At 45.7% G+C, this 13,860-nt stretch overlaps 1 protein-coding gene across 1 annotated transcript in view; it reads left to right on the forward strand.

Moving 5' to 3' along the window:
- ITGA9 (integrin subunit alpha 9) overlaps nt 1–13,860 on the forward strand; it is a 366,775-nt gene that overhangs the window by 231,180 nt on the left and 121,735 nt on the right. The window contains exon 18 of the mRNA XM_018067208.1: nt 2,463–2,613. Coding sequence (XP_017922697.1) covers nt 2,463–2,613 — 151 coding nt within the window. The remainder of the gene's footprint in view (nt 1–2,462; nt 2,614–13,860) is intronic.

The raw sequence follows: 13,860 nt of genomic DNA on the forward strand, positions 1-13,860 counted from the left end.
GTATCCATCACTCAAACCCTTGTAGGCTTGGTCACATCTGCTATCAACTGGTTGGCCAATCAAAGACTATTCTCCAGCGTGATTTTTGTCTGAAGCTCACATCACCTAGTAATTGTCAGTCTCATGTGCGTCTTCATCCTTGCCACCACCATCATACTCATCTCGTTGATGGTCTGTTTACCCCACAACTCTCTCCTGGGCTGCCATTTCCCTCCATCTCACTCTTCAAACATCCCTCCCTCCTCCTCGCCTTTCCTGGTCTTGGACTCTGCTTTTATTTCACTGCAAAGTAGAGGCCTTCCCAGGGAAACTTTCATTTCTTCCTACCACACTTCTACTGATGCATCTGGGCCATGTGCCCCATTTTCTTACTTCATACCAGCTGAGGCCAGCCCCTCTGTTTGTTCACCAGGCCACCCAGCAACTGTGCCTTGTCATCTCTTCCTTACTTGCCCTCTGTCTAGTAGATCCTTCCCAGTATCGTATAAATATGCTATGTTAATTTTTTTCTGAAAATAAAAAAGCAATTTCTTTGAGCCCATTTCCCCCACCAGCTGTCATCCTATTTCTCTGCTTTCCTTTACTGAAAAACTCCAAAGAATTGGCTATGCCCACTGTTTCCATTTCTTCTACCCCTACCTCTCTTAGACCAACTCTAGTCAAGCTTTATCCCTGACACTACACTTCAGAAGTTCTTATCAAGATCACCAATGACCTCCAGATGGCTAATGCCAAAGGCCAGTTCTGATTTTTCATGTTAGTTTGCCACATTTGACGAAACTGATTACTCCGTTCTTGAAGCATGTGGCTGCTTGGAGACTGTCTTGATTTTTCTCCTGTCTCCTTATTCATTCTTTTTCTGTCTCCTTTGCTGGCTTATCATCATCTTTAACTCCTAAGTGTGAGCCCCTCTTCTCTATTTACATGCATTCCCTAGTGGTCACTTCTAATCCACCCCAAATGTGTATCTCTGGCCCTGACCCCCTGCTTCCACTCCAGACCGTTACATCCAGCTCTCTGAGCATCTCTTCTTAAAAATCCAGTAAGTACTTGAATGTTCTCTGCTGACCTTCTATACCTTTGATCTTTTGCATCTTGATAAATGACACCTCTTTCCTTCCAGTTGTTGAATCTAAAATTCTTGCAGCTATCCTTGCCTCTTCTCTTTCTTGAACACCCTTCTTGCAATCTGTGAGCAAAATATATTGGCACAATTTTTGAAACATCTAGAATATAACCTCAGCTTCTACCCCTGTGGTCTGAACTGCCATTTTCTTACACCTGAATTCTTATAAGAACCTTCTCACCAGACTCTCTCTTTCCTTTCGACTGAGTATACTCACCATGCACATCACAGCCAGTGTGAGCCTTTATATATGGAAGTCAGGCCATATCATCCCCTGTTCAGAGCCCTGCAGGATCTCCTGTCTCAGAGGCAAACTAAGGTCCTTGTGATGACTCCATCCCTTCACCACTAAGCCCATTCCCCTCCCCACTCTGCCCCTCACTTGTTCCTCTCCAGCCACACTAGTCTACATGCTATTCTTGAACACACCAGGCATGACTTTGCTAGTTCCCAAATTCTGTGCATCTTGCTATCTTTCTTCCTTCCGGTTTCTACTGAGAGGCCACCTCATCAGTGCAGCTTCCCTGAACCAGCTTATTTAAAATTGCACCCTACTCTTCCTCGAACTATGGTGCCTTCTTTCCTTCTTAGCCTTTGTAAGTTTTCTCCATTGCTCTTACCACAATCTGATCTGTATATTTGATTCTTTGTGTATATGTTTTTTGTCTCCTTAAAGCTACAGAAAGGCAAGAACTCTCTTTTGTTCACTGCATTCTCTAGCCCATAAAATAGTGATTGGCATGCCGTAGGTGCTTAGAAATATTTGAGTGAATTATCCTATAACCAAAATCCATGATTAGGTTATTGAAAGAAGGTGAAAGTGAAGTCTCTCAGTCGTGTCCTACTCTTTGCAACCCCATGGACTGTGGCCTACCAGGCTCCTCTGTATGGGATTTTCCAGGCAAGAATACTGGAGTGGGTTACCATTCCTTCTCCAGATCTTCCTAACCTAGAGATTGAACCCGGGTCTCCTGTATTGTAGGCAGATGCTTTATCATCTGAGCCACCAGGGAAGTTGATTAGGTTATTAAATGTGTTATAATTTTCCAAGTTGGATACACTAGATTTCACATGAGCCATAGGATGGCCTAGTGAGTGAGTTAGGCTACATACCACAGAACCCCGCCATGCTTAGATGTGGAAGCTGAGGCCCATGAGGGCTGGCTGGGTACCCCAGAACACATGGCTTATTAGTGGGTTCCTGGGACTTGTAGTCCTGATCCAGAGGAGTTTCTCCCACCTGCCTCCCCTGCTCTCAGCTACCTGCTACATTCCATGTTACTAATATATTAGTGAAAGTTTTAGCACACTTATTGCTGTTCATTTTTCCTTTTAGCGTTGATGAGAAAACCCCGTATCTAGCTCTGGGGGCTGTGAAGAATATCTCCCTAAATATCTCCATCTCCAACCTTGGGGATGATGCCTATGATGCCAACGTGTCATTCAACGTTTCTCGGGAGCTCTTCTTCATCAACATGTGGCAGAAGGTAAGACGGCCCTGTGTCTAGCGCATTCGCTGACTTTCATCATAGCCTGGAATATGCAGTGATCTTGCAAATACTGTTACTTTGTGTGGAGGCTCATTTGGAATTATTAGAATGATTTCCTCCTGGACTTAGAAAGCATTGTTGGTAAAGCCAAAGAAGAAACTGAATACCCACTGTGCATTGGAGCCATATCTGTTATTGACACCACCTCCTATCCCTTCTATCTTGTGAAATCCTCTCCACACAGTTGGATTCTGGCCCCTTCTCTGAGATGATACAGTCATCATCTCTGGCACACGCATGTTCTACAGAATTCATGCTTTAGGTCAGCAGTGGTTGTGAAAGACCAGATAAGAAATGAAAGCAAATCACTGCTTATCATGTGAGTTATCACCAGTGATGCCTTTGATGTTTTCCATTCAAGGGTCATGAACATCGGCCTCTGCTTTGGCATATTGACTTATTCCTGAAATATTTTAGTGAATTGAGGAAATTAAATTATTTCCATGAATTGAGTGAGTTTTTAAGAGCAATTTAATTTATTTGAATGATGTTTAAATAGCGTGACTCAGAAAGGAAAAAGGACCTGGTTTTGTCCCTTGTTCCATAATCCCCCTCAGTGAACCACTTTGGGGAAGAAAGAGTAACAGACCTCATCCACAGGCAAGCAGGAGGAATGACTGGACTCAGACGTCCTTCCATGGAGGTTGTCTGCCTGTGGTTAGACAGGTTATCTACCTGTGGGCAGCTCTTCTGATGGGAACCTTTGCAGCTTTTCAAAGTGTTCACAGCGGTGAACTGCGGCACCTTGATGTCTGTGTAGAAATGGAGCCAAAATCACTTTCTGAGGTAAACCTTGGCCCTGCCCACAGGTGAGCACTAGGCCAACCTTCGGGCTGTGGGCAGCCTTTGTCCAGGCACAAATCCTGTCAGGCTCAATAGTTTGACCAGGACGTGCCAACCCTGCCCAGCTTACAGGGCAACTGAAGCATATAGACATCTAGAATGGCATTCCAGGAGCTTCCCAAGAGATCATCTCAGACTCTCTGATGCTACATAGCTTCTGGAGCTCCAGGATAGTGGAGGCCACAGAAGCATTGAATGCAAGAAGAGCATACTTTCCAGCTCCTCTAAACCCCCCAAATTGTCCCTGATTTAATCTCAGTCCAGAGGGAACCAAGTATCCATAGAGTTCTTTACTTGGCTATGGACAGAATCTCTTTTACAGAATGTCATGTGCCACGATGTCATCTTCCTCTTGGGGGTGGAAGGATGGGTAGGGGGAGAGGGGTTCAGTTAGGGACCAGACCTGTGGAACCCATCTTTATGATAACTGGTGGCTAGGTCATCACTGTCCCACACTCAAGCCCATGAAAGAACTTTCTACCTCAGAATTAGGAATAGCTGTGCTTTTCCAGAGCATTTTAGCTTGTTTTTATCTGTGGACAGAGGCATCCTTATAACCAACTAAGCTTCATTATCTCTGTTCTAGAAAGCTCAGAGGTGGCCTTACTGTTAGTATAAGGACTTCTTGGTATTATTTTGTAAACAAAGTAGCCTCCTGCTTCTTTACTTCCTTTCACCGTGTTTTTCTTTTTGGCTTGGAGACTGTATAATATTCTGTCATAGGATATAGTATGGATTGCCTGTGAATTCATGCTATTGGATATTTAGATTAGTTCCAGTTTTATTATCTTTTGAATAATATTGTGATGACTCTCTTTTAGAGCAATTAGTATGAGCAAATGACTATATCCTTAATCCTGTAATTATTTGGGGAATGGGAAGTCTCAGTTATTGATCAACCAACATGGGTTTTTCATACATTTCCCCATTCCCTCCTTACTGCATGTAATCTGGGCATACCTGATTTATTGGAGCAATGTTCTCAGGAGAAAAGAAGTGAGGAAATGGAATGGGGCAAAAAGGTCTGAGGAAGGGTACAAAATCCCAAATCAGCCCTGGTCTGTCTGTGGGGTAAAAAGAGATGGAGGGTGCTCTAGAGCATAAATTAATCAGCATAATTGTCCCTGTTGAAGTGGAAGGGGAGCACCATTTCCACCCCATCATCATTATTAACCACTGGGGAGACATCCTGGATAAGGGGACTCAGTCAGTCAAGGATGATGCACCTGAGAAGGACACAGGTGTCTCAGTGGCTACTGTGGCTGATCATGGGGCCAATGAGAGCTCATTTTTATCTCTTTGCCACTGAGTCCCAGTGACCTTTAAAACCTTTGGCACAGGGGACACTAGGTTTCAATTTGGCAGAAAGTTGGCAAGGTATTGGGCTCTTTGGGCTCTGGTGCACATTAGTCCAAGAAAGGTGGCAAGGCACAGAGACATCATATCATGTAGTGGCTACAGAGGCAGGGCCAGCTAGAAAAGCATATGGGTGAGATGCTCTTCAGTGCAGTAGGAGAAGGAGTAATAGAGAAAAAAAATCCCCTCCTGTGACTATAACCACAACTGCAAAGTTAATCAATTGGGGAATATAAGTGGCATCATTCAGCCCAGAGCAAGTTTTTAACAATACATAGGTGGGTAATGAGTGAGACAGGAAGGGGCCCACCCATACTGATAGACCTACCAGAACCAGCATGGGCCCTACAAAAAGGTCCTAACAACTCCAGAAACAGAGGGAAAGCATACCTTTTAAAAGACTATTAATAGAAAGCAAAAGTAAATTTTACAGACATCTGTTTTCTTAGTAAAATTCAAGAAAAAACAAAAAGTGAACCCAGCAAATGATCAGATAGTAGAACAATGGACTGAGAGGAAAATGGAAAGGGCTAACAGAGAAGCAAAAAAAAAAAAAGTTTGTGGTTGGGATTAGGAAGTATTATAATGAAACCAAGAGGGCAATGACAGAATTAAAATATTTGTTATGATCAGAAAGGAGCAGAATTAACAGTATGGGAAACTGATTCATTGTTGCGGAGGGCGTATTTGAGGAGATCTCTGAGAATTTATAGAGAAAAAGAACAGAGCGGTGGAGAAGGATGGCAGTGAAGACTAGATATGAAAGGTGGAGGCTGGAGAATCAGCAAATGGAAATGGTTCCAGAATCACTGGAATAGAAGACCTGAGTAGACAGCAAAAAAGAATCCTGATTTTTGTGAATGGTGCTGCAGACATCAGGAAAAAGTGTTAAAAATGGCTTAATGTTTACATACAGCTTCATCACATTTCAGTTTTTGCACTGTAAAAATGATGCTACCCGTACCTAACAGAAAACAAAGAAACTCATTCTTTCTCCAGCTTTTGTAACATTAATAGCAATAATTAGATTGTGTTCCATAGTGAAGTAAGAATTCTATACCCAGCCAACTTGCCCTGCATGGTGAAAGCAAAATAAGGATAGCTTTGGATATACAAGAATTTGTGAAGTCTACTAACTCTTCTAGTTTAGACTCCCCCCAGAGCAGACCTGGACACAATGACTGGTACAGGTAGGTAGAGAATGAGGTGGGGGGAGGCACAGTGCAGGAATGATGGGTTTGATGAAACGGGACAAGACGGGAAAGTGTGCACAGAAGGGCAGATTTTGCTGTGGGCAGTTCGTGTTCTGTCCTGCTGCAGATCCTCTGAGAGACAGACTCAGAATCATTGTTGTGTGGGGTAAGGAAGCTGCTGGAGGGTTTATCTACCAACTCCTGTTTCTCATCCATGGAGAATCGCTCCAAAGGCATTAACTGTCCAGCCTTTGCAGCCTTCCCTGGCTCTGGGCTACGTTTCCTTTCTTGGGACCAGGAAACAACTCAGGCAGAGAGATGGGGGAGCTTCAAGCCTGGAAGGAGACTGGCCTCAAGTGACCAGCCCTTGGGATGGTTCTGGGAAACATGAGCAAGGCACTGGCAGCATCTGAGCAAAAGCCATGAGAGCTTAAATAACCATGAAACTCTTCCTGAGAAATGGCTACTTACATATATAGTGTATTGTGGGATAAAAAGTATATTGAAGCCAAATAAAAAAGTAAGCAAAAGCAACTTTTACAAATATTTAAAATAGGAAGCAAATGTGAAACAATAATTATTGCCTCAGTAAATAATAATTTTGAATATTAATATAAAATAAGTCTATAATCTCAGTTTTACCATAAAAATTTGAGAAGAAATTTAATCGCATTACTCCTCCTGCTTCACATTCTTTAGGATGGATCTCAGGCTCCTCAGCTGTTCATGAGAGGCCCTTCCCAGCCTGGTCTTTCCTGCCTCCCCTCCTCCCAGTCTCATAGTCACCATCCCCTACATACACCCTTGAATCCACTCATAATTTCTTGCTGAAGCTGCCTTTACTCAGGAATACCTCAACCCCAGTTTGTTTAATGAACTGTTCCAACCTCGCATCTCAGCTCAAGGGTCACCTGTGTAGACCCCTCACCTGAACTGGTGATGTGGGTGGCTAGCTATCCCTTCTTTCCAGAATCACAGAGCAACTCGGGGCCCACGCCCTGCCTTCAAGGTCTCCAGTCTTTTCTGTCAGCACACAATTAGTGATGTCTCAGTTTCTGAGACTGAACAAAAAATATGACCTGAGATGGATTTTTTTTCTCTCATGCAAGGCTCCTTTTAGATTTGTTCGGATTCCTTCCTTTAAGGGGAGACTGCTTATAAAATGTGGGCTGCATCGCTAAGTCTCTTCAGTCGTGTCTGACTCTGTGCGACCCCATAGACGGAAGCCTACCAGGCTACCCCGTCCCTGGGATTCTCCAGGCAAGAACACTGGAGTGGGTTGCCATTTCCTTCTCCAGCGCATGAAAGTGAAAAGTGAAAAGGAAGTCGCTCAGTCATGTCCGACTCTTAGCCACCCCATGGACTGCAGCCCACCAGGCTCCTCTGTCCATGGGATTTTCCAGGCAAGAGTACTGGAGTGGGGTGCCATTGCCTTCTCTGGTTACATGGGTGACCATCTGCTAACTGTCCTCTCACCTATGTAAAGCTAAAAGAGAGAGTGAGGAAGAATGGAGAAAATTTGGAACACGACTGCATCACACAACTTTACGGTCACGTTCACCTTCTGCTGTAGGTGAGCAACACCCCAGAGCACAGTTCCACAGAATATAATGTCAACAGTGCCCTCTGGAGTCATATAGTCATGTGGCACCAGAGTCAAGAAGTCCAGTTGTCATTTCTTGCCTTGGTGCCACTTGGCACATGGAGACTTAGCCCTTCTTGCATCAGTGGAACAGGAATGGAGTTGTTTGGATAGCAGTGATTAAGTACCTGTGAAGTGTCAGGGGCTGTACTAGCTGCTAGGAGACACAAAGAAGAATAAGCACTGGTCCCTGCTCCTGGGAGGAGACAGCCTAATAGGGGGAAAGGCACGTCAGCCAGCAATTAAAGTACGAGATGCCAACTACTCTACAGAGGTACTGAGAAGTTGTTTTGAAGCGCAGAGATGACAAGATGAAGCAAGTTGTTACTGTACCTGGTAGTCTCAGGTTGGACAGAATCCCTAGATAAATGCTGGGGGTGGGTAGGTGGATGGGCCTCTGAAGAGTTGATGTCAGCCAGTGCCAACATTTCAGACCTAGGGTTGCTGAGTGGGGTGGGTGGGCCAGTTTATTTGGGAGGTCCAAATAAGTCCAGATCTGGACTGAAGCAGAGGTGAGATGGTGGAGAACAGAGGAGGAGGAACAAAAGGAATCTCACCAGGTGGAAAGAAGCTGCCCATGTGGGACAAAGGAGCAATAAGTGGCAGGGTGACTTTGGGACATTTTAGAAATACTGTTTTGTGCTGAAGTTGCTTGTCAGCTGGGACTCCTGCTGTCATGAAAGCCTCACATAAGTGAGAGAGAGAAATTGAAAAAAAGGGATTGGATTCATGAGTACATCTTTGTGGTATTGACTGCCATGCATACATGGAAACGGACAGGGAGGTGGACAGTGTAGGCTTCAAGCGGATGTGAGAGAGCGCCCAGCTGATTTGGGGGTACAAAGGAGACACAGCATCTTGCCATGGAGTCAGGGGAGAGGGAGAAAGGGCAGGCTCCTGGCCCAGTCTCTTCTCTACAAAGTGCAGTCTTGGTTTGGGTCTCCCAGATGCTGACCTTGAAACAAGGAGTTGAGGGCTATTCATACCTTTGGGAGATGCAGGAAACAGTGGAAAGGAGGCGAAGCAATACAGGCAGGTGGGGGCAGCTGATGAAGAGAGGACCTTTACACCAGCCGTCACAGGGGGTAGTGGGGCTTCATCCCTCAAAGCAGCTTCAGGAAAAGTACAAGACAAGCCTCAGGGGGTGTGAGAGCTGGGGATTCAGACACCATACCCCCCAAAGAGTCAGTGGCTTAGGCCTGCTCGGGGTGTTCATTCCCCACTACTAGTGTCTTATAAGGTGCATGGCCAGAGCAACCTACACAGTTCTGAACAGTGTCCTCAGGCACAGAGATGCAGCTGCTGGCAGCTGGAAGTGGGCTGGAACAGCCCGAAAGGTGCAAGCCGTCTGGGCAGGTCTCACCAACATCTCCAGCTTGAGCACCTCACTTTCTAGGCCTCCTCCAGAAGTTGTAGGTTGGCCTCATAGCACTTCCCTGGGTTTCTGAAGGAGCACACCTCACAGTCTACAGGCGTGGGGCAAGGCAGGTGTTGTAAATGGGTGAAGAGGCTGAGTATGGGACAGGAGGAAGCAATGGAGACTGTGAAGAACGGAGGATTCCAGCCTTGTCCACAGAAGGCCACCCACGCCCAGCAGCAGCCACTGCTTGCCAGGTGGGAGTGAGTGCCAGTTTCAGACTTCCTATTTTTCAGAAAAAGCCAGAAATCCACATTTTTATGTGAAATCTCATGGCTTTGGCAGCTAATTAAAATATTCTCTGAACATTGTATGGGCCAAACAAAACATGTCCGCTGACCATATCCAGCCTCTAGGCCACCAGTGGTGACCTCCCGCTTAGCTGTTTTCCGCATGTTCTGGTCCCATTGTCTTGCCTGCCTGTTTGGCTCATGGATCTGGATTCTGGTAGATCCCAGTCTGTCTGCAGCCTTGATAACATTTCATGTCCACCCCTGGGCATCAGATCAGCTAGTCAGAGGCTAGATTGTGAGTGTATGTTGAGAGGAAGGAGGGAATTGGAGATGGTCAACTCAAACCTGGTGTTCACTGAATTTTTTTTGTCCTTTCTTTTTATTAAAAAAATTTTTTTGGACATGCCATGTTGTCTGTGGGATCTTAATTCCCCGACCAGGGATCAAACCCATGTGCCTTATATTGGAAACACAGTCTTAAACCTGGACCACTGGTAAAGTCCCTTACTGCCTTTTTTTTTTTTAAATTGAAGTATATAGTTAATTTGCAGTGTCATGTTTTTTCCTTTAGATGTTCATCAACTTGATTCAGTTATACATAGACACATCAGTTCAGTTCAGTCGCTCAGTCGTGTCCGACTCTTTGCGACCCCATGAATCGCAGCACACCAGGCCTCCCTGTCCATCACCATCTCCTGGAGTTCACTCAGACTCACGTCCATCGAGTCCGTGATGCTATCCAGCCATCTCATCCTCTGTCGTCCCCTTTTCTCCTGCCCCCAATCCCTCCCAGCATCAGAGTCTTTTCCAATGAGTCAACTCTTCACATGAGGTGGCCAAAGTACTGGAGCTTCAGCTTTATCCCAGGGTTGATCTCCTTCAGAATGGACTGGTTGGGTCTTCTTGCAGTCCAAGTCTTCTTTTTTAGATTCTTTTTCCATGCATGTTAGTAAAGAGTGTTGAGTAGCATTCCCTGTGCTATGTCTTGTCATTGTTTATTTTATATATAGTAGTGTGTGTATATGTTAATCTCAAGCTCCTCATTTTTCTCACCCCTTTTCCCCCTGCTCTCCCCTTTGGTAACCATAAGTTTGTTTTCTATGTCTGTGAGTCTTTTTCTGTTTGGCAGATATTTTTTTTGGATTTCACGTACAAGGAATATCATAGGGTATTTGTCTTTACTTCACTTAATATGATAATTTGGTGGAGGAAGGCAGGTGAGGGGGACCAGTGATCATGAATCCAGCAGGGAGAATGTATACCCTCCCCTGTGATACTTTTGAGCAGTTCAGAGCACTTCCTGTTGTAAGATGTGTAGTTACTGCTCATTCCCTGTTGGTTCTAAGTCACTGAACTCAATTGATAAGTCTGGAAGGACTGCAGTGGAGGGAAGGGGCCTTGCCCTTTTATTTTCTCCATGACAGGGTCTTACATGGGAGATGTAACAACCGTGTAGGAAGTTGCCAGAAGGAAAGCCCAGTTTTGTTAATGAGTGAGTGCTTTGAGTTCTGAATTAAACTCTGTTTTAGGAGTGGAGAGCCAACAGGGCAGCTTCCATAACTTTTAGGGGCTTATTCTTTAAGGCAAGATGCATAGAGGGCTTGTAAGTTTGCTCCTCTTGTAAAGTGATTCTTCCAGCTTCTTTCTACCTTTACTGGAGAAAAGGCAGCCCCTTTCCATATTCAAGGCAGACTGCTCAAGATGGCGCCAGGCGATAAGACTGATTCAGTTTCTAACCCAGGTAGAACAGAAGAGATTAGACGCTGCTGTGTTTGTGTACCTTTGGGTTTGAGGAAGTGCCCTGGCCTGTTCTCAGACAGAAGGTTCCACAGAGAAGTCACATCTGTACACAGGGATGAAATGAAATATATTAAGTGGAGCCAGGTAGCCCAGCATCACAGTGTGGAAGGGTTTGCGGACGGAAGTGTGTGCACCTCATCCTTCAGCGGGTAAACAGATTTCAAGCAGCCTTCCTGCACTCTGCCACCACCACAACCCACCCCCCATTCAGGGCAGGAACTGATTTTCATTGTGTTCTGCTTTCTCCGGTGTCTCTTGTCAAGTTAATAGTAGCCTCGAGTAAAATGCAACTCTTAGATGTTTATAGTCATCTTGGCTGGGCCATTAAGATGATGAATGAACTTGCTGCTTGCCCTTGTAAGAGAGCCCTGAGGGTGGATATTGATACTCAGAAAATAATAAGTCTTTTCTGTCCCTTTCCTGTTTTTAATCCAGTGCCCTAAGCCCCCTGGTTCTTTACCTTGAACTCCTGCCTAGCGCCGGGAGAAAAACCTTACCTGGATCCAGCCCATTTGAGACTCTAATACAGAGCAAGCTCTTTCTCTCACACTGTTGGTCTTCCCCATCCCACTTGTCAGAGGCAAATCCCTAGAGCCCCTTGGTGTTTCTGACTTGTTTCTGCTGGCCCTGAACTTCCTCTTGGAAAGGATGAGCACGGGTGGTGGGGAGCAGGGACCAAGCCAGGTTTGCAAGTCCTCACCTGGGTTACCTGTGGCCACTGCACTAGCATTTTTCTGGCCCTGCCACCAGAGCCATCCTAACCTAGAGTGAAGCTGTGCCTGGGAGGAAGGCTGGGCCTTTTCTGTCACAGCTGGCAATGAGGAAGCAGGGGAGAAACCCGGACGCCTATTTTAAATCACACTGTGGCCTCAGTGTTCCATGGTAGGGCTCAGCTTTCATGTATGTGAAAAGCTACATTTGTGTATTGACTGCATTGGGAAGGAAGGCTACGTTTTGCTTGAGAAATGTCAACAGAGCTGCTGTAGCTACGACAAGGATCTTTCATGAAAGACGTTTTCCAGAGCTGCAGACTTGGGCAGACCTGGTAGGGGGGGTATTGGGGGGGTAGTTTAGAAAACATACGTTAAACCTCTAATTTTTTTTTCTTAATGAACTGCACAATGGCAATTTAATAATTTCCTCTTTTAAGAGGAAAGGGGGAGTCTTGGATTCTAAATCTTTTTTTATAAAGGAGCACAGCACCTCTTAAAAAGAAAGCCATGAAATTAATCCATCGGCTAAATCCAATGAAAGAAAACTATTTAAAAAAAAATCAAGAAGAACTTAGGTGTTTTAGCCTGGGTTTCCCTGAAGCAGATCCCGAGGTGAGGATTGTATCAAGTGACTTAAGAGGGATGTGCTACCCAGGGAGCATGTGAGGAGTAGGGGGTGGAGGTCAGGGAAGGGTGCCATCTCGGACAACCTCCCACAGAGGCTGGCCTGGCCTGAGCTCTGAAATGGGGGTTACACCTCAGCACCGCCCCATCTCAAGGCCGGGAAGCTGGCCACAAGTGCCAGTCATCGGTGAAGGGCCTCTTATGGAGGAAATGAAGTCCAGGAAATGAAGTCCCAGGCACTTTTCCCCACTATGAGAGTGTGGACAGAGCAGCTCCAGAAGCCAAAGAATAGGCCTTGAAGAAGACTCATGGATACTGGCTCATGGAGGTAGATGCACAATGAAACCAGAGAGTGGGCCAACCACAGGGTCCCAGGGGACAGGTCAGACCACTAAAAGTGCTGGCTACGTAGGATCGGGCTTCCCTGCTGGCACTAATAGTAGAGAACTTGTGTGCCAATGCAAGAGATGTGAGAGATGAGGGTTCAGTCCCTGGGTCAGAAAGATCCTCTGAAGGAGGTTATAGCAACCCATTCCAGTATTCTTGCCTGGAGAATCGCATGGACAGAAGAGCCTGGTGGTGTCGAAAGAGTCACACGTGACTGAAGCAGCTTCGCACGCACACACGCACAGCAGGATTACCTCAACGGGTACACTTTGTGATTTGAAAATACATTATAAGCATATGGACAAAGATCTTTGAGCTCTTGAGGTACTCGTGTGATGTTCTCAGTATCAGTGACACACAGGATGTTTCTGCCAATTCCTGAATCAGGGAATTGGCACCTATGGAGGCACTTGGAATTTAAGAGAGAACATGAATGCCCAGCTGTGGTCCCGTTGCAGTCCCGTTTTTCAGAGCTGTCATTTCGTCCCTTTGAAGCCAGCCTTACAAGGAGCATCTCTGCTCTCTGATGGCCACCAGCATCATTCGGAAGAATGAATATAACCAAGAACGTGAATATAACTAGCCAGCCTGTCCTGTTCTCCTAAGCTAGTAGATTCAGTTCAGTTCAGTTGCTCAGTCGTGTCCGACTCTTTGTGACCCCATGGACTGCAGCATGCCAGGCTTCCCTGTCCATTACCAACTCCCAGAGCTTGCTCAAACTCATGTCCATTGAGTCAGTGATACCATCCAACCATCTCATCCTCTGTTGTCCCCTTCTCCTCCTGCCTCAGTCCTTCCCAGCATCAGGGTCTTTTCCAATGAGTCAGTTCTTCCCATCAGGTGGCCAGAGTATTGGAGTTTCAGCTTCAGCATCAGTCCTCCCAGTGAATATTCAGAAATGATTTCCTTTCGGATTGATTGGTTTGATCTCCTTGCAGTCCAAGGGACTCTCAAGAGTCTTCTCCAACACCACAGT

This window comes from Capra hircus, chromosome 22 (assembly GCF_001704415.2).
Source record: "Capra hircus breed San Clemente chromosome 22, ASM170441v1, whole genome shotgun sequence".
Lineage (NCBI taxonomy): Eukaryota > Metazoa > Chordata > Mammalia > Artiodactyla > Bovidae > Capra > Capra hircus.